This window comes from Saprolegnia diclina (assembly GCF_000281045.1).
Source record: "Saprolegnia diclina VS20 unplaced genomic scaffold supercont1.36, whole genome shotgun sequence".
In the NCBI taxonomy this organism is placed as follows: domain Eukaryota; phylum Oomycota; class Saprolegniomycetes; order Saprolegniales; family Saprolegniaceae; genus Saprolegnia; species Saprolegnia diclina.
In genome coordinates, this window is record NW_008246103.1 from 268,630 (window position 1) to 293,081 (window position 24,452).

General features: G+C 59.4%; 7 protein-coding genes across 7 annotated transcripts; 3 read left to right on the top strand and 4 right to left on the bottom strand.

The window, feature by feature from the left end:
• Positions 1-294: 294 nt before the first annotated feature.
• SDRG_10593 (hypothetical protein) lies at positions 295-1,003 on the bottom strand. The gene is made up of 5 exons (XM_008616589.1): positions 859-1,003; positions 777-811; positions 683-729; positions 565-633; positions 295-519 (listed from the first exon to the last, which is right to left on the bottom strand). Exons 1-5 carry the CDS (start codon positions 930-932, stop codon positions 433-435), a joined length of 312 nt encoding a protein of 103 aa, XP_008614811.1. The 5' UTR covers positions 933-1,003; the 3' UTR covers positions 295-432.
• A 325-nt stretch (positions 1,004-1,328) lies between these two features.
• On the top strand, positions 1,329-1,818 carry SDRG_10594 (hypothetical protein). Its single transcript, XM_008616590.1, has one exon. It carries the CDS (start codon positions 1,413-1,415, stop codon positions 1,704-1,706), a length of 294 nt encoding a protein of 97 aa, XP_008614812.1. The 5' UTR covers positions 1,329-1,412; the 3' UTR covers positions 1,707-1,818.
• On the bottom strand, positions 1,776-17,344 carry SDRG_10595 (hypothetical protein). The gene is made up of 34 exons (XM_008616591.1): positions 17,130-17,344; positions 17,026-17,085; positions 16,897-16,975; positions 16,361-16,839; positions 16,082-16,311; positions 15,808-16,030; positions 14,854-15,750; positions 14,240-14,740; positions 14,144-14,185; positions 13,891-14,097; positions 13,614-13,841; positions 13,309-13,557; positions 12,687-13,262; positions 12,502-12,642; positions 11,451-12,446; positions 11,168-11,404; positions 10,277-11,116; positions 8,739-10,226; positions 8,468-8,689; positions 7,792-8,415; positions 7,605-7,745; positions 7,373-7,558; positions 6,654-7,325; positions 6,494-6,607; positions 6,134-6,442; positions 5,786-6,088; positions 5,629-5,739; positions 5,134-5,583; positions 4,949-5,086; positions 4,764-4,907; positions 4,476-4,715; positions 3,199-4,434; positions 2,231-3,154; positions 1,776-2,185 (listed from the first exon to the last, which is right to left on the bottom strand). The coding sequence occupies exons 1-34, from the start codon at positions 17,322-17,324 to the stop codon at positions 1,808-1,810; spliced, it is 13,860 nt and encodes a 4,619-aa protein (XP_008614813.1). The 5' UTR covers positions 17,325-17,344; the 3' UTR covers positions 1,776-1,807.
• Positions 17,345-18,354, top strand: SDRG_10596 (hypothetical protein). Its single transcript, XM_008616592.1, has 3 exons — positions 17,345-17,694; positions 17,744-17,935; positions 17,979-18,354. Exons 1-3 carry the CDS (start codon positions 17,381-17,383, stop codon positions 18,313-18,315), a joined length of 843 nt encoding a protein of 280 aa, XP_008614814.1. The 5' UTR covers positions 17,345-17,380; the 3' UTR covers positions 18,316-18,354.
• On the bottom strand, positions 18,330-19,471 carry SDRG_10597 (hypothetical protein; the record flags this gene model as incomplete). The annotated part of the gene is made up of 5 exons (XM_008616593.1): positions 18,330-18,738; positions 18,787-18,858; positions 18,916-18,983; positions 19,032-19,065; positions 19,112-19,471. The coding sequence occupies 5 exons, from the start codon at positions 19,469-19,471 to the stop codon at positions 18,382-18,384; spliced, it is 891 nt and encodes a 296-aa protein (XP_008614815.1). The 3' UTR covers positions 18,330-18,381.
• A 660-nt stretch (positions 19,472-20,131) lies between these two features.
• Positions 20,132-21,266, bottom strand: SDRG_10598 (hypothetical protein). The gene has a single exon (XM_008616594.1). The coding sequence runs from the start codon at positions 21,234-21,236 to the stop codon at positions 20,244-20,246; it is 993 nt and encodes a 330-aa protein (XP_008614816.1). The 5' UTR covers positions 21,237-21,266; the 3' UTR covers positions 20,132-20,243.
• A 129-nt stretch (positions 21,267-21,395) lies between these two features.
• Positions 21,396-23,919, top strand: SDRG_10599 (hypothetical protein). Its single transcript, XM_008616595.1, has 4 exons — positions 21,396-22,104; positions 22,152-22,448; positions 22,567-23,244; positions 23,290-23,919. The coding sequence occupies exons 1-4, from the start codon at positions 21,430-21,432 to the stop codon at positions 23,863-23,865; spliced, it is 2,226 nt and encodes a 741-aa protein (XP_008614817.1). The 5' UTR covers positions 21,396-21,429; the 3' UTR covers positions 23,866-23,919.
• Positions 23,920-24,452: the final 533 nt, after the last annotated feature.

A 24,452-nucleotide genomic window follows, 5' to 3' on the forward strand; every position in this document is an offset into this window, starting at 1 on the left:
GCGGCTTCAAGAATTGAGTTGCGAATGGACACAGCGCCGCGTCTATAGCCACTTGCATAGAGACCTCGATTCATTCGCCGAATAATCCGCGCTCAATTGAGCTTCAGCGGCCGTGCCCGATTGGTGGAAACGGAGATTGCATCATGGTCCGACGGCCCATTACACGTCGTTTGAGAAATCCACTGGCGCCGGCGTGGAGGGGGACAGGCAGCACGAGCGTCGCCGCCGCCATGGCCGCGAGCAGCAACAGCATTGCTTGTCCTAGTCGCGGTAGCGTATCTCTTGCGATGTGCAGTTGGCATGCAGATTTATGGGCAAGCGCCAAAGGCGAGACGCACCAACCTCGCTACGCCCGTCGCTAGTACCGGGGCGAAGACGACGCCACATGCCACTCGACATAGACAGGTTGGTGTTGTTGGTGTTGCTATCGAGCTAAAAAAGACCCTTGACGCACGCCTCGGTTCGCCGGTGCAGGCTCATGCGTTCGCTCTGGAGCTTGACGATCTTCTCCTTGAGCTCCTGCATCCATGCGTAAGATACGTGGTAGGACGTCGGACGTAAAACCTGGACGACGTCGGCGCCAATGTCCTTGGCCGGCGACGTGGTGAGGTCGAGCATGTCAGATTCGCCCATCTAAATTGTCACGGTGGGCGCGCGTGGCAGGCAATGTACACATACATACCTTGGTACAGAGGCGGTTGATCATCTCGATGGCCTTGTCCTTGTCGGCTACGACGGGATGCATGAGCATGGCGACGATCGTCGTCGTGACGTACCATAGACATCGGCCGCGCTGCACTTGTCCGATTCGCTACGTCGCGAGCATGAGCACGAAGGTCACGGCCAGCAGCATCCTACATCTTCTCAAAGATGCCATCGACGACCTTCTTGAGCTTGTGGATGTCCTCCTGGAGCTGCGCGATCTGGTCCATCGCTGCCTCGATTGTCCGGATACTGTGCCACCTGCTGTATCCGGAGAACCTTTTCTAGAAATAGTGTGACGTCAGGGCAAGATGCGCAATAGTGTGCGACATCCAGCTTGCACCCACATCCAAGATTCGAACACTATCTTCAACGCACACTATTTGTTCGATCTCGACGCCAACCGCACGCCTATTTGCCGTCCTTGAACGACATGGAAGTTGGCCTTGCCGAACTACGTATTGCCCAAATACTTTGAAAGGACAAGGCGTTGCAAGTACGGGCGAGGATCGCGACACGATTCTGCAGCGTCTCGTCAATATCGGCACAAAACAACACTATTTTGTACCTCACGAAACGGTTCGCGCGGCCCGGGGCGCCGAGAAAACGAAAGATACGGGTGCAACTTGCATACAAATTTCAAGTGTGCGTGGAGCCCCGGGGACGTTTCCGAGATTGCACTTTGCAATAAGCTTCGACTAAGACGGAACATGGAGACGCAGACGCCCGTGAAGATGCCGAGCGACATTGACTCGGCGCCGATCGGCAAGCACCAAGCGCCGACGGTCGCGCCCATCCGGACGCGGTCGCTCTCGATCAACTCGTACGACACGGTGGACACGCCCAAGGCCATCTCGGACGAGCAGCAGGAAGCGTTCCGCAAGAAGCACGACGTGCACGACGAGGCGCCCAAGGCGCATTCGCCGGCGCACATCGTGTCGGCCGTGAGCCCGCACAAGCTCGGCCAAAAGGCCATTGTCATGCCCAAGGCCATGCACCTCTAACCCTCGTCGTCCTCGCCGTCTGTACACTACACCACGCATTTCGTACTACTACCTTTTACAATCCACACGTATTGTCCAACACAGTACAAGTTTATTGTATCTTATGGCGACACGACGAGCACCGGACACGTCGCCACCGACGGTGCCGACACGCCCAAAGGCACTGTGCCGAGAACCGTCGCGTCGACGCGGCTACCAAGGATCGGGCACGTCATCGTGCGCCGATCGGTCGGCGGCGTCTCGACCGCATGCACGAGCAGCTTGACGGAAGCTTCGTGGCCAGCAATCGTGTCAATGCCAAGCGCGGCATTGGGCGCCGCATTGAGGAGCGTGAGCCCCGTGAGGACCATAGACTCGTACCGCCGCTGCCCATTGGGGATCGATGCCGAGGCCGCAAAGACGTCGACGACGACGCAGACCTGTGCCACGTCGCGATTGCTCTGCACGCCGTAAGTGAGCAGGAACGTTTCGAGTAGCTCCTAGTCCAACGTTAAGAGACTCGCCATGGAGACGACATGGTGTACATCAAGCGACGGCACACTCGGGCAGTACCACTCGACATGGTCTTCGTCCCACCACGCTTGCAGAAACGCAGCGTGGCGCTCCATCACATCCAAGTAGCTCGAAAGCGACATGGTGCCAACGCGCAGGCCATGCATGGCGAACCGCGATGGCACGTGGTCTTGCAGCAGCAGCGTCATGTCCGACGTAGCTTGGGAGGGCAGTTCACTGTAGCGTACACCCGATGGCGGTGCGAGCGCTTGCAGTGTCGCTGTCAACGTGGCCATGTCGCTTTGGTACAATCGCACGACCGCTTTGCAGAGACTGCGCATCGGCGTCGGCTTGTTGCTCGCATTGCGCGGGTGCAGTTTGAGCACGAGTGGACTCGGCAGTCGCTCTTGGAGGCAGTGCAGAAAGTTGGCAAACGCAGCCACGACGTCGTCCTGGACGCGGTGCTCGGTCGATAGCAGTACGTGGTGCACGTTGGGTGTTGCCAGCGGGGCCCAAACACGAACATCGGGCCACTCGAACGACGCAGTCGATGCGAATTCGCAGAGGAGACGGACATAGTCCTCTGCCGAGAGCGCCTGTCGATCGTGAAAGAGCCCATAAAAGCTGTGCAGCGGCAACTGAAAGCGTGATTGCAGCCGTGACGCGTCCATCGTCACGAGGTGTTGGCCCAGCACCTCGGTCAAGAGCATCTCAAGCAGCTCTAACCCGCGGTCGGTCTTGCACTTGCGGCGGTACACGCTACGTAAAAGACGCTGGCGCAAGCGAGGCCAGTCGACGCCGCTAAACGGGTCGGGCGCGTCGTCGCGCCGCCGGGCATACAGTCGCATTAGCGCTGAGAGCACCGGTCCGACAAGCTCGAGCACGCTGAGTGTCAAATCGCTCGGATCTACTTGGGCCACGTCGACCGTCGCGCCAATGACCGTCTCGTGTCGCACCTAGCAGACACGTAGGCTCTTACGATCGCGTCGCTGCAACGTACCAGGAGCGCAGCATGAAAGAAGCAAAGGCTGCAGAGGACGCGCCAGATCACAATGCCTAGGGTGCTACGAGCACCGTCGGTGAGCGGCGCCCCGAGAAGCCCGTCGGCGACGCGCGGCGAGAACGGGATCGACGCCAGCTGCAGGACAGCCTCGCGGAGCGCCCGGGCAAAGGGTGGGACGCGCGGTGGCGCCATCGTCCAGAGATGCGGTGCAATCGTGGAAGGCACGGTCGTCGTTGGGTGCCACACGTGCAAGGTAGCCGCATCGGCCATCGCCGACGGCGCCGGTGGCGCTTCGTCACGGGCGAGTGCCCCCACGAGTCTCTCGTCATGCCGGTAGTGCTGCGTATACGCGTGCAGCCGGTCGGGGTCTGCAATGTAGAGACAGCGCCAGCTGTACTGCGTTAGCATGAGCGGCGTGTTGTCGTCGAGGTGCAAAAGCTGCTGAATGGACGCGACGCAGAGGAGCTTTTGGTTCCAGCTCAAGTCGAACGCGGGTAGGGTAAACGGCTCGTCCGGCGCGGCGAGCGGAGGACGCTGGAGAAGCGAGTGCAGCGCCTTGTGCTGCGCTGGCATCGGCGTCGTCATGTCCAAAATGAGTGCGAGGTAGGAGCGCGAGGTCGGGAGCGCGGGTGTTACGATGCTGCGATAGTAGGGCGCTAGCTCCTTCGACGACCCTTGCAGGTACCACACTGTGGGCGGCAGCCGCATCTCGAGCTTCCCAAGCCCAAGGGTTGTCGCGACAAACTCGGTTGTGAAGCTCACGAGCCGCGGCGACGGCCAGAGCAGCTGCAAGAGGAGGGCCATCTGGACCGCGGATGGACAGGCAGCGACCAAGTAGGCACTCAGCACCTCGATCGTGTCGTGGCCCTCTGGCCGTGGCCGGCGTCGCTTGGCCGCTGGCATTTGCTCTTGCAGCGCTGTCAAAAGGTCGTCGGCCGTACTCGCTTGGAGGAGCTTGAGAAGGTGCGGGCTCGTTGCATTGGCAAGGCTGCGGGGTAGGAAGACACTGAGTTGCAGCTGCGTGTAGCTGCGCAGTCCGCTTGTGGTTGTCGACGCGGCCGTGGACGGTATCGAGAGAGCACCAGATGCTGGTCGAGGTGGGACGTTGTCGTCGTGCCAGCGGAGTGCCAGTCGCCATAGGAACGCTGGCCATTCGGAGGCGTCGATCGCGAGCGCGAGGTGGTCCAGAGCGAGCGCAAGCCATTCTTCCGGGGACCGCCACTTGTCCGGCACCTATGCACGCTGTGAGACAGTCTTCGACATGCAACAGCAACCAGAAGCTGGAGGTAGAGCTTGCGATAGCCGTTGAGCGGCAGCGGCAATGGCGTTGGCAGCGCCGCAAAGACGTGGGCACCGAGGCGCGCCAAGCGCTGGCTCGCTGCCGACTTGTACACGTTGAGGGCGGTCGCCAGTGCCGCTTCGTCGTCGGCCATCGCGGACCGAATCCGCATATTGTGTGCGCAGAGGTCCTTGAGCTTGTCCATGTCAGCGGCCGTAAACTTGAGGGTTGCTAGCTACGTCATGGGGTATATACCGATACTTTGAACATGGACAAGTTGTACAATGTCGCGAAGATGGTGCATGACGCTGTCGTGTCCGTCGCGGAGCTCGAGCATCGCGGCTTGAAGGCTGCGGGTTGCGCAACCGGCGCTCTTGCGACTGGCGTTGGCGACATTCTCACGGCACATGTCGTCCAGCAGCATCGCCTACCACTCTCAGTGTATGCTTGTCGAGTAGCAGCATCTACCTCGACTGTGTCGGCCGCGAGGGCAGCGTCGACGACGAGTCCGTCATAGTCGCCAAAGGCGGCTGACGGCAGACGGGAGGTGCATACAAGGCGGCACTTACGTGCCGCGTCCTCGGCGCGCGTCACGGCATCCGCCACCTAATGCGATAGTTCAACATCATCCGTCTTCGAGGGCTCACACGTACGGTCGGGAACGTTGTCGGAGTCACATCGTGGACGACAACCGAAGCGCCCGACGTAGCACACGCCTCGAGAACGGCACTTATCTCCTTTGCCGTCGCCTGCACGACGCTGGGTGCGTCGTCAACCGAGAGCACATTGAGCAGTAGAGTGTCCATCTCGGTCGACAGATTCGTGATCAAAACGACACTCACCGCATGCGCCAGCGCGACAGCGGTTGTCATGTGCACGCCCGAATGAAAGAGGCCAATGCCAAAGAGCCAGCGCGCCCAGGGCGGCGGAGCTCCGTCGGCAACGATCGACAGCGTCGGGTGGACGCGGTAGGCCGCCGAGACATCGGTGCGCCAGTGGTGCAGCAGCGTCACGCGCGCCTCCCGATGGACGCTGGGCATGTAGACAACAATCGCGGCGGTCAACGCAGCTTCGACCAAGAGCGTCGTCTCCATCTCGAGCATCTATGCGTTCTCTTCATGCAACATGTGGAGCAGAGATAACGGTACCGCATCCAGCGAAGCCGTCATGGCAGCCGTCTCGACTGCTAGCAGCGAGAGCACAGCCGCGCCTTGCCGGGCCACATACCGAGCACTCTCAATGTGCTCCTGCAGCTCTTTCTACACATCGCAGCCTGCGTGACAGGCTCACTACAGACGTGCAAACCTTGGCTTGCATATCAATTTGAATCTTGGTTTCGAGGTCGGTTGACGCCGCATCGGCCGCGTCGAGCTGCGCTTGGCACTCGGTAAAAGCCTTGACGAGCTCGCGGAGGGTGGCCTGCGACGACGCAAGGAGGTCGAGCTTGGGCTGCACGAGCTTGCGCACGCGGCTGTACTCGTAGATGGCCGAGATCCACACAACCATGGTGCTTGCGGCCACACTTTGCTTGACGACTTCGTCTTTGGTGAAGCTCGGGTCGTCCATGAACGGCGACAACTTGTCCAAAATCGCATCCGACACCGTGTCCTACACCTGCTTTCCATACACATTATCGACATGAGCCCGTCGTACTTTGTTGTAGCCAATGAGCGTCGAGACAAAGTTGACGTCGCTCAAAAGTCGCCGGGCATTCTCCCAGCTCGGGTCGACGTCAAAGAGGACACACACAGCGTTCAACACGAGGTGCACCAGCAGCGGCGGATGAATGAACGACTTGATCTCGGTGATATAGCGCTTGTCCAAGGACGCAACCGCCACGTTCGCATCGTCCAGCGTCCGGAGGGCGTCCTTGAGATCGGTCTGCGTCGCGTGGTCCATCTCATTCGTGGCTGCGACATGCGCATCAACGTCCAATTTTTGCTCCCGCATACGATGGCGCAACTACAAAGCACAGTGCGTCTCTTAGCTCCAACGTGTCGGCTACGAACATACTTGATCCGCGCTCAGTTGGTGCGTGGAGAGCACCGTCTTTTTCGCAGCGATGCCGGCGACCGTCGTCTCCATCGTGGCGACCAGTGTCGCTTCGGTTGCCTGGGCGTGGTCCACCTGCAGCGTCATATACGTACACAATTGTCAGTGGAGCGGATCGCACCTCGGCACGGAGCTTGGCGACAAGCTCGAGGTACGCTTTGGGTCGCACCACATGGGCATCCACGTCGGCCGAGAGGCGCTCGAGCGAAGCAAATACCTGATGGGCAAAGAGGGCGATGCTTTGTAAAGCCATACCGCCCGTAGTGATTGCCGAGGCGGAGATGTAGCACATGGCGCCGATCGCGGCCAAGACCTCAACGTCCTTCTCGACGAGAAGGACGCGCGACTGATGGCGTTGCCACGCCCGAACCACGTGGCCGCGGCAGATCGCATGGACCGACGGGTGGGGCATCGCCGACGCCGTGGCAATGGGCACTGCGGTCGCGAGCTTGGGCGCGCGCTGCACGAGACGCCGAAGGTCCTCGGGTGTCACGACGACAACGACGCGGAGGTTGCGCTGCGCCGCACGCAAAATGTCCGCCCAGATCCCCGCCAAGACACCGTTGGCTTTGGTGATGGGCAAGACCGATGCGAGGTTGACATCGACGTTGGCTTCAAACTGCCGCAGCAAGTCGTCCGTCTCGCCGTGCTGTACGTTGAGAAGCGCGTCGTGTTGCTTTTGCAGCTTTGGCTCGAGCGACGCTTCCGGTTTGTCGCCAATGAGACTGGTGAGCTGCTCGGCGTGCTGGTGCGTCAAGTGTGCGAGCTTGTCGTCGCGCACCTGCCGCGCCATCTATGTACAATAGTGCCATCAATGGACGAGACGCAGGCTGTGCGTACGGCGTCTTGGTCGTCGGCAGAAAAGAGCAATGGCACTTCGCGGCCCAAAAGCAGCTGCACGAGATCGTCGAGTGAGCGCTCGGACATGTGCACGCTGTGTTCTACAACGAGCGTCACGTCGCATTGCTCGACGCCGGCGCAGCGCACGCCGCACTTCAGCAGGTGCCGCCAGCTCTCGTCGCCTCCCTACGCCCCAGTCGAGGTGGACTGCAAGCAAGATCGCAGCACGTGCCGTGTAGTGCAACATTCGATGCCCTAGGAGGTGGGCCGCCGATGCCACGAGTGATGACTTGCCGCAGCCAATCTCGCCCACATAGAGGCACTGACGTCCTTGGGCGCCAAGAAGTCGACAAAGGCGCAAGAGTGGCAGTACCTAAGACAGGATGAGAGCGCGATCGATGTCGATAGAATCACCGCACCGCGGACGGGGTGAGGACGTAGGACGGCGGGGTGTGCGGCGCCAAGGCCGCTTGAAGACGGCCAATGTCGGCTTCAACCGCGTCGCTGCCCGTGGCAAGCTCTCCGTAGACATGCGTATCGCGAGGCTCCATGGGCGGTGGCAGTGACACGGGCGACGTCGACACGAGTGATTTGGAGCTCTGACGACGGGCCATCGCGCGGGCTGCGGCGTGGACGTCGGCGGGCTCTTTGGCACCCGGCAGCAATCCGTGCGGGGTGTACGTCCAGATCGCGTCGTTGGGCAACGTTGTCGTGCTGGTCCGGTCGCGGAGCAAGCTCAGACTCTTGTCGATTTCACTGGCCACGGTCGTCGTTAGCGGCGACGCATCGTAGAACACACGTTGTGCTTCGTGGCACCACAGTCGCACGAGACTCGCAATGTCCACCATCGTGTTTGGTATCGGCGTCACAAGGTGCTGCAGAAAGCTCAAGAGGTGCTGAAGGCGAAAGTGGGGTGTCTTGGCCTGGAGATTGACAAACAAGTCGATCGAAACAGCCAGGACGACGCCGACTTGTTGTCGAATCGACACGTGGTAGCGCACGTCCGGTCGCTCAAAGTGCGCTGCAAAGAGTGGCTGCACCAGCTACACCGAATATGAATTGTCGACATTGGACACTGGACAATGTTGTATCGACCTGATACACATCGGTGGGCGTCATGGTGTCCAGTACCAGCGGGAAGAACCGACTGAGCAGTCGCGCCACCGGCAACGTCATGTCGGTCAACGTCGAGGTGACACTGAGCGGCGCAGTCGCAAGCAATAGTGTGTGCTCGATCGTATGGGGCTCGACGGCAGAGCCCAAGTAGACGTGGTGGCAGTCGAGAGTGGACCGAAGCGTTGCGTGCGGCGACGGATACTACACGGATTCTTATCGTATTTTGACAAAGTCAAACAATGGACATCACCTTGGACGTCGGCAAGTGCAGATCGTCGAGAAAGAGCAACATGGTTTTGCCCGGCGGTGGTTCGAGCACCGCGCGCCGCTCCCGTTGCAAGCACCGTTCGAGGTACGCTTCGATCGTGGCCGACGACGTGGCGGACGAGAGAGCAAAGCACGTAGCAACGACGTTGCCAGCGTCCAGTGCTGTCGTCGTCGCGTCCGACGATGCATTGCGCGACAGCATGAACGTCGAGTCTCTTCGCCCCGGATCACCTTTTGCGATTTGGAGCCGGCGCTTCATGCGCCCGGCCATGGACGACACGAGCAGCGTCGTGCTCATGCGCATGTTGGCCAGCCGGGTCTTGTCTTCGGTCACCGGTCCGAGCGGCGTGTCAAGCAGCGAGAGGCCGCGGGCGGAGAACGCCGAGAGGCGCTGAAGCAGATCCACGACACACGACGACGTGCCTGCGTCCGGCGCGCCGCTCACGAGCACCGGGGCGCCGCCGCGGAGTGCGTGCTTGGCGGCCACGTGCACCAAGGTGCTCGCGGCCCGGGGCATGTAAACCGCAAAGAGCGGTGTATCGAGGAGCGCATTTGGAGCCAAGAGGTGGTCTTTGCACTTTCGAAAGCGCTGTGATGGCAGATCGAGGAGACAGTCGTAGAGGCTACTGTTGGCCCCGTTGGCTTGCCATGCCTCGTCCAAGTGCTTGAAGTGGTGCTCCAAAACCGAGCTCAGCATGCGCTTGGTATGGGCATCCAAGCCGCCACCGAGGCCCCACAGCAGACTCCAGAGCACCACGAGCTCGACTTTGGTTGCGTATGCTAACATCGCATCGCCCGACGCTTGAAAGATGGCGTCGAACGGTAGCGCCGCCTGGTTGGTGAGCATAGCTTGCAGCAAGGCGAGGACGTTCTGTACCGCGTGCACAGGGCCCATGGGATACGCGAGAGTACCTTGTCCTTGGCACTCGAGAACCCGATCGACGAACGCTATGTCGCAGAGGTACTTGGCACACGTCTCGGCGATGATATATGGCACCCCGGGGCGCGCGTTGAGCCCCCGAACGAACCCTTGGAACAAATGATGGTGGAGCGCATCGTCGTGAAGGTGCACGAGACCAACGTTGGCGATCAAGCTTGGCGACGCGTTTTCGAGGGCGACAGCTTCGAGGAGTAGCGAGACGTGGGGCTCGCACGTAACCACCCCTTTGGTTGCTTGCGGGAACTGGTGCAGCCCGAGGTGTCCGGCACTGCTGTACGACGCCATGCCAAGAAGCGACTCGATCCACGGGCCATCGAGTGCCCCGTCCAAGCACACCCAGATGCGCTGTCGGTAGGTCAAGAGCTCTTGTACGAACGGGGGCAGTGCTTCGTTCTGGATCGTGATGGGCCCATCGTCGGGCGGCGCGACAAAGTGGCAGCTCGAAATGTCGGCCGGTTCGTGCAAGAGCATCTTCAAGATCGATGTCTCAGCGTCGCCGCTCGTCCCAAACAGCCGATCGAGCGAGAGCGCCTACAAATATTACGATTCCAGATCCACCTTCGTATCATGCAACGCGATACCGCTGGCAAGAGGCGCTTGATGCGAACAAAGCGGGTATCGTGGGGCTTGACGAGCCCCCAGCTGGCCATCGTCGGGTAGACCTCGTGCACAATTGGCTGCAGACAGTTGAGCGCATTGGCCACTACATGCATCGTCGTTGTCTTGCCGGTTTTCGGCGCCCCGGTCACGACGACCGTGCGAAACATAGCGACCGCCGTCGCGGCCCGGGTCGCCGTCGCCTGCACGCTTGGCGTCAGCACGACTTGGTGTTTCTCGTACGCTTGGTGCAAGCACGATGCAAAGAGGTCGGGGACACTCGCATTCGCGGTGGTCAATGGCTCGACCGCCACCAGCCGGGGCGGCGGCGACATGAACCACAGCGCCTTGACGAACGCTATCATGTGGGCGTGCACGTCGGGCGCCGTCGGGAGCACGTGCTCGTTGAGATAGGCGAGTAGCGTTGTCTGCAAGCCGTGGGCTTCCTCGAGTGTTGCGTTACTCTGTCGCTGCAGCGCCAACGGTCGCAGGGCCTGCAGCGCAGATGCAAGCGTGGCGACATGTCGGAGCCCAGGCGCCTCGCGCGCTATCACGGCTTGGAGCTCGCGCCATACGCTCGCAAGCTTCCGGGCGGCGTCGGCGACGTCGTCAAAGCCATGGCTGTACAAGAGCGCATGCATGGCCACTTGTATCTCAAGCGGGATGATGGGCAACGAGATTGTGCGCTCGAGGAGCGCTGCGAAAGCAGGTCGATGCGCGGCCGATGCGAGGCACGATGACGTCATCACGACGCTTGCACCGATACCAAAGTGCACCTCGCGGTCGTCGAGCGTGATAACGTGGCGCTTGGCCATGGCATGGTTCTACACGTGGTATGTCATGTCACGGGTATGTCATGCTGACATATCACGCACCGAAATGGTGGAAATGAGCTGCGCAAGGTACTGTAGTAGCGAGCTTGAGAGAACGTTGACGTGCCGCAAGAGCAAGGTGCCCGAGAGTAGAAGACTCCCCGTCAGCAATTGTTCCAGCTGCAAAGGGCGCATCAGTGGCGTGCAAACAGTTTGCAACAGCTCGCGCCCGACGGCCCGCGACACCATGTGCACCAGCGTCGTCTTGCCCGACGTCTTCGGTCCCGAGATAAGCGTTGACTAGACTCAGTTGTCCGACCTTGTCCTATGAAAGAATGCCGCGTACCTGGAACGACCGCAGCGTCGCAAAGAGCGAGAGGTGGCAGCGCGCCGTGAGCGGCGACAGTACAAGGGTGCTGCGCGTCGGGTTGTAGTACGTGTACCCGTACGGCACGCGGACATCGTAGAGCTCGACAAACACGTCACCCGAGTCTTCCTGCACCGAATAGCGCAAATGGTCTTGGCCGTTGGACGCACTGAGACCCGCCATGACATCGCGGTAGTATAAGTGTTGCAAGAGCAGCGTGGCCGCCATGACGCTGGCGTGCTGTGAGACTACCGAGAGGCTTTGCACCATCTTCGATATGCGGCTTCCGTGGGCAGCCGACATGGCGGTCAACGTCGACGTTGTCGCGTGCGAGAGCGCGGCGGCCATGTGATGGCACACGACAACGTCTTGGGCGACGAGAAGACACTGGAGGGCGGTATCTTGCAACATTTCAAACTCGAGTGGCTGGTCGAGAGTAGTGAGCCAGAACGGTACAGCGTCCCGGATCATCTTTTGCATGCGCTCGTGGAGGCGGCGGTGCACGGCCGCGACCCACTGCTCGACGTACCCTCTGGCTTTGAGATTCTTGCCGAGGACAATGACTTCGGGGTATGGAAGCCGCGGGGCATGCGCGGCGACAACGTCTTGACTCTTGTCATCGGCGCCAAACTCAAGGTACCCAATGCACGGGAAGACGCAGTGCAGATACTTTTGAATATGGCGCGGGTCCCGGCATTGCGAAATGAGCTCGGCGAGTTCGGCGTCCGAGAGCACGTAAAAGCGCGGAAAGTTCTGCCGCTTGACCGCGAGGTACCCTTCGAGGAGCTTGTAGATCGAGCCAAACCCGTGGTTGAGCGCCGCGAGCTGCTCTTTGACGCCGGTCGCCCGCGCGGTTCGGAGCAGCGACGGATTTCGGCTGATCTTGTCGACTAAGGCCTTCCACGTCTTCTCCAGTTGACTGTATGTCATGGCTTGCTCGGGCACCGCGCGCATGAATTCGGACGAGAGAAACACCTAATGTTGATACATTGATACGTTTGGGTGTTGAAACTAATAAAGAAAAATATACCTCCATATGGTCCCAGTACCGATGGCACTCTTCGAGACGCAGCATGAGATCATTCATGGTGGCCACCTCGTCGCGCCACTTGAGCGCAAGCGCCTGAATCGGCCGAATGTACGACGAACCCAATATCGTTTGCAGGAGCACCTAGTCCCATAGTCATTTCCAATGTTGATATATTGCAATGGTACGTCGGACTCTTCGAGCATCGCGAGGACGTCGGATGTGTTACCGAGCACGAGGATCTCACGCGTGTCGTGGTCGACGAGCCGCGGCAGAAACGGAATGTCCTTGGTCTCCCAGACTTTGATGGCTTCGTTCAGACTCTTGCCGATCGCAGCTTCGGTCACGGCCTCCTGGACCACCTCATGAATCGCGTCCTTGGCGGACTCGACCTTGAGCGACATCAAGTACGACAGCGAGATTTCCGAATGGCGGTACGCGGACGCCGTCGAGGTCGTTGCAAACGTGTCGACTTCGTACTCGAAGTGAACGCCGAGCTTGTTTTCGAGGCGTTGCCAATGCCGCTCTTCGAGATGCTCGCTGCAGAGATCGTGGACGATCGGGGCGACGTGCGCCAGCGACGAGTGGAGCTCGCTGAGCCGCCGCGTCACGGGCAAATGCGCGTACTTGTCCACCATCCGTTCGAGAATGTCGGTGAGCTGCTCCAATAGCAGATTCATTTCGCTCATGGGGAGGTCCTGGAGCGCGCTTGGGCCCCAGCGCGCGAGCGTCTCTTCCGTCTCTGCAATCAGCGCCCACACATCCTACAGACAGAGTTTGGAAATGCTGCATCGATCGTCGTCGTCGTACGTGTTTGAGAGAAATGTCGTGCAGCAAGGGCGGCAGCGACGGGAAGAGCGCATTCGCTGGCAGCACGTTGTGCAAGAGCGAGTTGAAGAGACCGCGAATGTACACGAGACGCTTCGCCTTGAGCTCGTGGTCCCGCGCCGCTTCCTGAATGTGCGTTGCAAACGCAAGGGCCTTCTCCGCGTCCATGGCCGCGTCGCACACTTGGTCCGCGCTCGCTTCGGATGCCAAATACTCAATGTTGGCGTCCAACTAGCAATGTATCGAGTGGAAACCTTGATACAAAACCATATATATACGCAACGTACGTGCTCCACGGTCTGCGTAAGAAGGCCTGCGTACTCGCGAATGTCCGTGTCGCGCCGCGCAAGGCACGTTGTCGCGTTGGCCTTGAGTGTCGAGAGCTCCGGGCCACAGAGATCGTATGCGGCTTGCGTATGGTCGGGCACGGCAAAGCCGGCGATGCGCAACACTTCAAAGTACGATGTAATCTGTGCCGCTTCGTGGTCTTTGGTCAAAAGCTCTTCGTTGACCTCCTACAAACAGCCATGGTTGTCCTTCTTATGCAACAAGATAACCAAGTACTTGGAGGTTCACAAGGTACGTCACGAATGCGTCCAGTGTCTTGGTCGCGGGCCGCTGGATCTTGGTGGATGCTGTTTCAATGTACGAGAGCAGCTCCTTGCAGTTGGCTTCCGCCAAAATGGGTAGGACGCGTGCGTATTCTTCTAGGCACCGCGACGGCGATGGCACGAGCTGCGCCTTGAGGCCCAGCGTGTGCACGCGAATGAGCTACCGCGGCTTGGTTGCCATCACATTGAAGGAATGGACGACATACCTGCACGTCTTGAAGCTTGACAAGGTCGTCGAGCTTGGCTTGCTACATCGCCCGTGTTAGGCTTCCCGATAAAACATCTGAGTGAAGAGAAGGTACATCGTGCTGGAAGCGCTCAATATCGGCTTGCATGAGTGCGAGCGGGTACTTGCCATGACGGTGCTGCGATGCGACAAGGTCAAAGTCGATGCCATTGTTGACGACGTGCGACATCCGCAGCTTTTCAAAGCACTTGGCGTATGCGTTTGCCGCGCAAATGGCGTCCTTGAGAATCTCGTCGATCTGCGACGCGACCAAGACGAACGCCACGTCTTGGCTCGCGCGTTCGTGGAGAAGCGACGGCACGCGCGTCACTTCCATTTCGTCCAATGGCATCGCTCCGACGTCGGTCGACCGCACTTGGTACGCAAACGTGAGATACGGCAGTAGCACAGGGCACTGCACGAGCCGCGTTACGTAGGCGCACACGTCAAAGAAGCCGTTGAGCGTCGCGGATACGCTTTGTCCGAGCTCGCATAACGGCGGTGTAAAAGCAAGCTTCTCGTCGCCATCGAGGCTCAAGGCCACTTCAAACAGCGGCTCGGGGCGGAACATGTCGACCTAAGATCATCGTACCGCGTTAGATCGACTTGGCCCAAGCCATTTCATGCAGAAACTGCAAAAATTGCTGCAAAATGCAGAAAAAGTGCAGGAAATTGCACACGAAAGCGCACCTTTTGTGTGGTTTCAAAGACGCTCATCGAGTCGGGATCGATGGCGAGCATGCGTTCTTGGTCGAGCAAGATATCGAGGCCATGCGAAAACTCATCGAGGCTAATGTCGCCGTCGCCGTTGCTGTCAAAGACAGCGATGAACGCCGCCACACGATGCTCGAGGGCGTCGCCTTGCAGCTTGCCGTCAAACACAAACTGCAAGAGGCGTGTGAGCTGCGCCGTGTTCATCGATTCGGTGCCAAACGTGTCAAAGCGACGGTACGCCTTGATATACGCCTCTTTCGAGAGCAAAAGCGACGGGCCTTTGGCGCCCGATCCCGTTGAAAGCACCGTCACTAGGTGGTGGGCACTGCGCACGACCATTTCTTGGTACAGGTCGAGCAACATAAAGTCCACGCGGGTGATAAAATGCGCAAGCTCGAGGCAGCGCGCGCGCTTCACGGCCGCTATCGACCATTTGACCTGGTCGACCGCTGGCGCATGCGTGCGCTTGGCTTCGCTGACTTGGTAGCGGAACCGGTTCCGTTGCAGCTCGGCGCGGATCGCGTTCATATCAACGTCGGTGGTGGTGCCCGAGACGAGCGACTGGAGTCGGTGGCGGCGCTGCTTGGGCGGGGAGCCATGGTCATGTTTGGGTAGAGAGAGGTGGTCTTGTTGCGCGAGCGGGAAGAGGTGGTCTTGTTGCTTGGGCGGCGAGTGGTGACCCGACGTGCGTCGGAGCTGGTCGACGTGGAAGACAGTGCTCTTTCGAGACGTAAAGCACGTCTCGGCGTGCGTGATGACCGACTCGGTGGTGGAATATTGCGCCAAATATTCGCGCGCAATCGTTGCGAGGAGATCGCGAAGGCCATTTGCGAGGTCGGTCACACGGCTCGCCGTCTCCACCACGCGGAGCCGCTATCAAACACGCACACAATATTGTCCTGCACATTGCGACAATATGGGATAGCGTACGTGGGCGTGGACAAAGGCTGCCGGGGCACGTACACCGGTGTTGATCGGTTCAAAGAGCGTCAGGTCCGTGAATGGCAAGAGTTTGTTGCGAATGTGCACCATGGTCGCATGCAAGACCGGGTTACAAAAGTAGAGTTTGTCGGCAATGGCGTCTTGGGCAGCAGCGAACTTGTGCTGGCGGTAGTAGCGCTTCCAGCACACCAGTGCCTTGAGCCCGCGGTACCTAGTCACGGCCGGTGTAGCCGATCGATTGGTGATATACAAAAAGAATCACTTTTGAAAAAGGGCTATGTTGGCGACCGCTGCAAACACATGGCACTCGCGGTCCCACTCGGCTTTGGACTGGTACTCGACGGTCGCGTTCGCCTTGCAGTAGAAGAGCAGACCCGTGTCATGAACGACGTAGAAGTCACACTTGATGTGAGTGTCGATGATGCGGTCGTCGCTCGTAAACTGCAGCGGCTCGGGCGTCGTCATGTGCGCGTGGTTGGCGTACACAGTGTGCTAGTGTCCAAGACATATATCAATGCAACGTCAACGATGCGGGTCGTACAAAGGGCACAGGCACGAGCGTGTACGGGTCGTAGCGCGCGAACGGCTGGAGCTGGTGCGCCGGCACCGCGTAGTAAAACGTGTCGCTTTTTTTCTGGGACGGTGCCTCCAAGTAGGCGCGAAGCTGCTCTCGCGGTGTGTGCTTGGGTGCGATACGCGACCGCATTCTCTCGTGGAGTGTTGCGTCGTCGTCATCATTGCCTTCGGGAGTCGCGACGGTAGCATCGGGGCGAAGGTCGAGCTTTGCCGTCATGCCAATGACCACCGCTGCCATCTTGAAGCGCTTGTTGGAGCCGCCAACATCGTGCAGCTGCAACGGCGGCTGGCGCGCCGCGGGGGGTCGTGGCGCCAGCTTGGCATCGTCGTCGTGGTTGTTGTTGTTGTCGCGTTCTGTGCGATCGCTCGTAGTGCCAAGTGTATCGTCTGGGCTTGTCTGCAACAGCTTGCGCTGGGCCGTACTGCTCTTTGGCCGCAGCAGGTCTACACCACGCAAGACAAACCATGCGTCGGTCACTAAGAAGGAAAAAGGGTGTCTACTTCGAGGATTGGCTTGCTGTTGCGGGCGTGTGGGTGCCGCCGAGGCAGCGCGCGCCGGTCGCATCGCCAGTGGTGGTGACTACACCACATGCATTACTCGGCGTGATCATAAAATGTCGTGTTGCGCACCGCCGTCGCCGGGTCGGCGCGCGGCGACAAGACCAGTCGCTGCTGCATGGCCGCCTGCACCTATGTATATTACATCGCGTTGGTGTTAACGAGGCGAGACGCACCGGCGTCGCGACCACGTGGAGCATGGTTGGTCCGGCCGACGCTGGTCGGTGCGATACGTCGGGGCGCCGACGCGCACCAGCAAACGACGTTGGTAGCTCGCCGCGCAAGAGCACGAGCTCTGTCGGCGTGTGCATCGTATGGCGGCCCATCTCGGCGCGCGGGCTCGCGCTACGTCCGTCCTTTGGCCGTCGCATCTGCGTCGCTTCAACAGAAAGGCCGTTTCGCGATCGTATCTTTTGGCCGCGAGATCATGCCATCGACCGACGACGCCGATGATTCCGACGACGACGCTTTGTGGAAGTTTGCACCGCCGCCAGCGTCCGTGCTCCGTGACGCCTCTACCGCCACGGACGTCGACATGACGCCGTTCTACGACGTCGACCCGACTTTCGAGCACAAATTGCGTGCGCTCGGCCCTCGGTCGTACCACGCCGAGAGCCTCCGCGTCGCGTGCCGCGACAACGTGACGTCGCTCGACTGGTCCCAGACGTATGTGACGCAGAGACACATGGACGCGCTCTCAGCGTACGTTGCGCTCACGTCGCGCCACCTCGTGTCCCTCACGTCCGCCAGTACCTATCCACTTGATAGTTCTGAGTTTCAATTTGGCTAGTTTGTCCAAGAATGCGCTCGGGCCGAGTGGCGCCGAGCTGCTCGGGCTCGCGCTCGTCACCAACAACACGATCGAGTATTTGGACGTGAGCGAAACCGAGCTCACGGGAAGTCCGCTCCGCCCGTCCTTTGCCGGCCTCTCCAAGCTCGTCCAAGGCTGGGAGAGCAAACGCTCGGTGTTGCGGCACCTCAAGTACGATAGAGTGCCTTTTGCATCTACTGCCTCTATCCACTAGCATTGCTGGCGCGGGGCTCCAGCCCAACGGCGTCCGGCTTGTCTGCTCGGCCCTCGCCTTTCATCGCACGCTGACGGCGCTCAATATATCGAGCAACATGGCAGGCATCTTCAAGGACAAGCAAGGCTATGTCGCGCTAGCGAGTCTGCTTCGCTTCTCCGGATCGCTCACGTCGCTCGATATGTCCAACAACCCGTTCCAGTCGGCGGCGACGGGTACGCTTGTGGAGGCACTCGATGGAAACACGGGGCTCACATCTCTCAACGCCACCGGCTGCAGCGTCGCCGACGCCCTCTACCAGCTGCATCTACCTGCGCTGTTTGACCTACGACTTTAGTCCTAGCAAGATATTGCGGACTAAAAAGTTGACAGTCTTTTCGCATTCGCTACGTGAGACGAAAGGCTAGACGCGAGGCAGGTGTCGACACCACTCGGGTCGCTTCTTGGGCGACGCTGCCGTCATGGCGCGCTCCATGGGTGTGGTGGGACCTGGCGTCGGCCCACCACCGCTGTCCGTGTAGTTGCCCCAGTACAGCGCCGTCGATCGATCTTGGCTCTTTGGTGGGCTCCACACGCGGTTGAGTGTTTTCCACTCGTTGAACGTTGTGATCGGGTCGGCTTCGGGGGCGGCCTTGGGCGAGCGCAGCTGTGACAAGGACGCCGACTGCGTGATCGACGACCGGCGTGGCTCGACGAGCAATGGTCGGCGCTGGAGCTCCTTGACTTGGCTCTCGAGGTGGGATATTTTGTCCCGGAGGTCCTACGTCCGTTGTGTTGCGACATGGGCCCGAGACGACGATCCGTGTACACTAATGATGGCGAGCGCTTCTTGCTCGCGCTCCTGGGCCATGTGAATCGAGTGCCACGAGCGCTCGCACTCCTAGTATGTTGGAGAGATGTACATTAATGTCGCCTCTCATGTCGACGAGCAAACTACCTCTTTGAAGAAGCCAAGGCCCTCGGCTTGGGTGTCCTTGACGTGCAGTTTGGTCTGAAGCTTGACGACTAGCAAGCACACATAGTGGCATCGTACGTATCGAGTAGGACAATTACCATTCAGCATCACATCAAACTTGAGCTCGCGGCACTACAGCCACACTCCGCTTACGGAAGCCATCGAGAGTCGCATGTACCTTGACGATGAGTTGCTGCTCGCGCGCCAAACTCTCGCGGAGCTGGCCACTCAGCATGGCGTATTGCGCCTTGAACCACTCGAAAAGCTTGAGGATTTGACGCTTCTGAGCCGCCTCACCCGTGTCGGTCTCGAGAATGTGAATCATGTTGATGACTTCTTCACGACTCTCGAGCTCCTCAACGGTTGCTTTTGGGGCCTTCTTCTTGGGCGACTTTTTCGGAGACGGCATGCGTGCCATCGTCGATCCGCGGCGGAGGTCCCGGCGACTCGTTGCCTTCTCGGGTACAGCGCTGTTGAGGCTCGTCTTGCGCACGGACGGCCGGCGCTTGTCCTTCTCGGTCTTGTCCTTGTCGGCCATCATAAACCGACTTGGTGAAACCGATGATCGTTATAGACAGGCGGGGACCAAATCATCGCCGGCGTGTGCTCTCATAGCCGTCTTGGGGTCGGCGCATGCATGCTTGCACAGTGGCACACAGGTCCGCACTAGCAAGGCTCAATAAACAGTGTATTGACCCCCAACCCTAGACGCCAACAACGTAGCTGGACCGACCCTACCCTACCCTTGACCAACCCGAGGACGCAAGTGTAGCGACCATGCAACAGCGTGACCTTTGGACGTCTCCGTGGGCTGCTACGAATGCGAGAGGAAGCGGAATACAAGTTGCGCTGAAGCTCGGATCGAATGCGACGGCAAGACTGGAAAGTCGAGAAGAGGCAAAATGGAAAATGATCATTGGGAAGCAACGCTTAACATGTAGAACGAGACGCACTATGCTGCATACCGAGGCCGAGACGAAGGCATCGGTCTTCAACGACAAGGTCTTGCTGATCAGCGACGAACAAGTGCGTACGTGGCACGCACGTGAGGACGCTGGGCAAAGATATGGAGAAGCAAAATGTAGACGGCGAAACGTGGTACTGCGGTACTGGTGCGAATCTTGGCGAGGACGTCAAGTGACGCACCGGACGGCAGAAGATGCATGGTGACGCCGGCCGAACGGTCCATATCATTACAGACCATCGCAATGCAGTATATGGACAGGACGACGCAAGAGGAATAGGACATTATAGCGACGGAATAGTAGTATTCACGGGCGCGGAACGCGGTGTAAACTGCAGTTCACGCGCTAAGCTTCCGTCATGTGGTCATGGACGTAGATGGCCACGACCGTCGTGTCGTCGACCTTGCCGCCGTTGAACTGGTACCCGTAACCCTCGCGCGCGAGCTTGGAGAAGGGCGACTCGCGCGCTTGGTCGTGCGCAAAGGCGTTGGCCATCATCGTCAGCGAGTACGACACGTCAATCATGGCTTGTCGCAGCGCTTGCGGAGACAACGCTTTGGCGAGCACGGGGCCCACAAAGCGCATGGACTCGTCGAGGATTTCAGCGTCAAACACGTTGTCAAAGAGCCCGTCCGAGCCGATGATGATCACGTCCCCGGCTTGGATCGTGTGGCGGGTCGTGAACGAGCTGGCCGGTGAGTACGGGTCGACGTCCGGGCTCTCCATCCACGAAGGGTACAGTGAGAGCTGGTACGGCGCGTTGAACGCCCAGGTCTGTTCCACGCTGCGAAAGACGACGCGACCGTTCCGGATGAGGAGGTAGCCCGAGTCCCCGAGGTTCGCGGTCGTGAGCTCGCCGGTTTTTCGGTCGAGGACGAGAAACACCGCAGTCGAGCCGCCCGGATTGGCGTCGCCGCCACGCAACACATGCTGGAAGCCATCTTCCATGAGCGCGAGCGGGTCCAGGCGCGGCGACGACTCGAACGACGCCTTGGCGCCGGCTACGAGCGCCAGCGAGAACGCGGACGGATCCACGCCGCTTTCCGTCCAGCCGCCGACACCGTCGGCCACGCCAAAGCTCACATACGTTGGATGCGCAAACGAGCTCACGTAGTACGCGTCTTCGCCGCAGTTGGCACCGACGTTGGCGTTGGCGGCCTTGGTCACTTGCCGGCGCTTCTTGGGCTTGCAGCCAACACCAATCTCCACCGATAGCATCGCCGCAGGCGTGGCGCAGCTAGTGTGGCCATGCGCATCGAGCGCACACGTCTCGTCGGTCGGCGCCTCGCGCGCAGCGATGACAGCCACGACCAGGCCCAGCCACCGTACGAGTTGCATCTGTCTGGCGTGCTGTTGTTTGGGATTGCGGTACCCTTTTTGTCGAAAAGGTCCCTCTCTTGGGACAAATACCCCTTTTTGACATTGTCGACCCTCGTTTGGACCGTAGTATCCGGATGCCGGATGCGACGTTGCCCTTTGGCTGCGTCGCTTCACGAGCCGACACCAAGATCTTATTGCGGGTCCGCACAGCATGGGCAAGAATGGCGTCAAGGTCATCATCCGCGCGCGGCCGACCGCGGTCTTTGCGACCAACCAGATCAACATCGACCAGGACGACCACACGATCGAGATCGACTTGAGCGATACCAAGGCCGAGACAGGGCCGTCCAACAAGAAGGAAGCGTGGAAGTTCAAGTTCCACCAAGTACTCCAGAACGCCGGCCAAGACAAAGTGTACGAAGCGATTGCGCGGGACATTGTGCACGGTAGCATCGTCGACGGCATCAACGGTACGATCCTCGCGTACGGCCAAACCGGCGCCGGGAAGACGTTTACAATGATTGGCGACACGCGCAACTACCAGCACCGCGGCATTGCACCGCGCGCGATTGCGCAGGTCTACCAAGAGATGGACGCGCGCATCGAGATCGAGTCGACGGTCCATGTCTCGTACATGGAGATCTACAACGACCGTATCTTTGACTTGCTCTCGCCGCACGACGACGATCTCGACGTCGCCGACTATGTGGTCGTCGAGGACAGTCGAGGCACGTACGTGCGTGGGCTCACGCAGGTCGAGGCGCCCACAGAGAAAGATGCACTCGACCAGCTCTTCAAGGGCGAGCTCCAGCGCACGGTCGCCGAGCATCAGCTCAACAAACGCTCGAACCGGTCGCACTGCATTTTTACCTTTCACATTTCGCAAGTAGATTCCATCCGTGCCAATGCCTTCTGGCTCATGGCTTCGAGTAGAAGTCGCGCACCGGCGGCAACGAACACGTCGTGCACAGCAAGCTCCACCTCGTCGACCTCGCGGGCAGCGAGCGCCTGAAGAAGACCATGCACGACGACGACAGCAAAGCGCACAAGTCGACGATCAAGAAGGAAAGCATGTACATCAACCAGAGCTTGACGTTTCTCGAGCAGTGTATTGTTGCGCTCGGGTCGCGGGAAGCGCGCCACATTCCGTACCGCCAAACCAAACTCACCAACGTCCTCAAAGACTCGCTCGGCGGCAACTGCAACACGCTCATGTTTGCTTGCATCTGGGTACACCGATATGTGTCGTTTTCTGCTGCATTTTTGATGGGATTTCTCTTTTTGATGTTGAGTTTCGAATTTGAGTTTTGATGTTGAGGGTGGAGAATTTTATGATGGGGTTTCGTAGGGCGAAAGCAAGCACATTGAAGAGACCATCTCGACGCTCAAGCTCGCCCAACGCATGATGCGCGTGCAGAACGAAGCCACTTCGATCGTCGAGACCGACCCGAGCATTCTTCTCAAAAAATACGAGCGCCAAATCAAAGAGCTCAAGCAAGAGCTCACGATGCACGACGCGCTCGTCGAACGCACGGGCGTCGTCTACGACGAGCACACGCCCGAGCAGAAGTTTGAGCTCATGCGACTCGTGCGCGCCTACACGGACGCGCCGACCGACGATGATTTTTCGCTCTTGCAGCTCTCGAGCTTGCGGCACATCAAGGAGCTCTTTCGCCAGTTCCGCCTTTTACTTCGGAACGCCGAGAGCGCGTCGCCGCAGGCCCTCGCGACGCGAACGTCGACGTCGAATGCATCGCGCGACAACGGCAGCGCGCCAACGACACTGGACGACGACGAAAAGCTCGTGGGGGATCCGGAAGAGCACGGGTTCGTGCTCGGTGTTGCCCCCGCCGGTGCGATGCCCGTGTCGCTCGAAGTCAACAAGAAGGACACTGCATTGCGCCTTGAAGAGACAACGATTCGGGATGCAACGATCGACGATTTGGCGAGCGATGAGAAAGCCGGCAACAACGACGTCAAGGGCAGTGATGGCGACGACGACGATGGCAAGAACGACGCCTACAAGGTACCAATATGCGATCGACCGGTGTATGTATCGCGGCCATGTTAGTTCTTTGTTGGCAATGGACCTGGAAAGAAGACGCATATGCAGCTGCAAGAGGAGAAGGAATCACTCAAGCAAATCAAGGAGAAAATGAAGGACATCACCGGACAGCTCAACCGCACAAAAGCCGCGATCGACGAGCTCAAGCTCCAAGTGAACGAGAAACGTACGAACCGCAAGAGTCCCAAGAAGGAAGGCAAGGCGACCGACGACGAAGTCGTGGACGAAGAAGAGTTCATCTTGATGCAGCGCGAGCGAGAAGCCAAGCGCGACTACCGTGTGCTCTTTGACGACCTCAAGGAAGCGCGGGCCGAGTACGACTTTACGCAGCGCAGCATCGAGCTCCTTCGCATGCGCATGGTCAATGAATTCGAAGAGTGGTTTCGAGACGGCGGCAGCCAAGCCAAGAACGGCGATGGCGACGGCGACCAAGACAAGCTCGACGAAGGCGAAAAGTTTGATCAAATGGAAGTCGACCGCATTCGAGCGCAAGACCCGGACTCGCTCGCGTTCTTTCAAGCGCAAAAGAAGATGCGGCAGAGCACATCGACAAGCGCCAACCAGCGAAAGACCAAGCGCTGAGTCACAATTCGTCCTGCTATGAAAAAGATCAAGTACATGCGTATGCTTCTGTCCTGAGTAGCTTCTGAGACCAAAATTGGAGTGGAGAAGGACTATGGTGGAGGTAGGCCACACCACCATGGACACGTCGACGGCATCATCATTGCCTTCACTTCTATGCCCCGTCATGTATAGCAAGGTGGCTGTGGATCCCGATGGACGTGTCGTCGCGATGGTGCAGCGTAGCGTGCGAAGGACCAAGACAATGTTGAGAGGTCGTCGAGGCGGAGCCCAAGTGGCCCTTCTCACCGCCAAATGGGCTTGGTGTGTGGCTCTGATCGTACCGCTTCCACTATAATACCTTTGTCCTGATAACCCAACTGGTTCGATCGGGTGCTGCCTCGAAGTTGACGGTTTGCCATCAGATTTATGCGACGAGTCGATAGTACGCTAGATACCCAGTTGCATTGAGCCCTGTCGCTTCGAACCCGGGATGCCATTCAGCGCGAAGCTCAAGGCAAAAGCGCCCCACAAGGTGCTGCGTTGCTAGCCCGTAAATGATGCGAATATGCACGCAAGCAAGCTCAGGAACAGCAATACCGCCCACA

Excerpts from the sequence above, each read along its gene's own strand:
- SDRG_10593 (XM_008616589.1), bottom strand. The coding sequence starts at position 932 with ATGGACCAGATCGCGCAGCTCCAGGAGGACATCCACAAGCTCAAGAAG. Across the intron at positions 730-776 it reads CAGCGCGGCCGATGTCTATG|CCGACAAGGACAAGGCCATC; the intron begins GTACGTCACGAC and ends ATCCCGTCGTAG. Across the intron at positions 634-682 it reads TCAACCGCCTCTGTACCAAG|ATGGGCGAATCTGACATGCT; the intron begins GTATGTATGTGT and ends GTGACAATTTAG.
- SDRG_10594 (XM_008616590.1), top strand. The coding sequence starts at position 1,413 with ATGGAGACGCAGACGCCCGTGAAGATGCCGAGCGACATTGACTCGGCG.
- SDRG_10595 (XM_008616591.1), bottom strand. The coding sequence starts at position 17,324 with ATGCGACGGCCAAAGGACGGACGTAGCGCGAGCCCGCGCGCCGAGATG. Across the intron at positions 17,086-17,129 it reads TCCACGTGGTCGCGACGCCG|GTGCAGGCGGCCATGCAGCA; the intron begins GTGCGTCTCGCC and ends TAATATACATAG. Across the intron at positions 16,976-17,025 it reads GCGCCGACCCGGCGACGGCG|TCACCACCACTGGCGATGCG; the intron begins GTGCGCAACACG and ends CATGTGGTGTAG.
- SDRG_10596 (XM_008616592.1), top strand. The coding sequence starts at position 17,381 with ATGCCATCGACCGACGACGCCGATGATTCCGACGACGACGCTTTGTGG. Across the intron at positions 17,695-17,743 it reads CGCCACCTCGTGTCCCTCAC|TTTGTCCAAGAATGCGCTCG; the intron begins GTCCGCCAGTAC and ends CAATTTGGCTAG. Across the intron at positions 17,936-17,978 it reads TCGGTGTTGCGGCACCTCAA|CATTGCTGGCGCGGGGCTCC; the intron begins GTACGATAGAGT and ends TCTATCCACTAG.
- SDRG_10598 (XM_008616594.1), bottom strand. The coding sequence starts at position 21,236 with ATGCAACTCGTACGGTGGCTGGGCCTGGTCGTGGCTGTCATCGCTGCG.
- SDRG_10599 (XM_008616595.1), top strand. The coding sequence starts at position 21,430 with ATGGGCAAGAATGGCGTCAAGGTCATCATCCGCGCGCGGCCGACCGCG. Across the intron at positions 22,449-22,566 it reads TCATGTTTGCTTGCATCTGG|GGCGAAAGCAAGCACATTGA; the intron begins GTACACCGATAT and ends GGGGTTTCGTAG. Across the intron at positions 23,245-23,289 it reads GCAAGAACGACGCCTACAAG|TTCTTTGTTGGCAATGGACC; the intron begins GTACCAATATGC and ends CGGCCATGTTAG.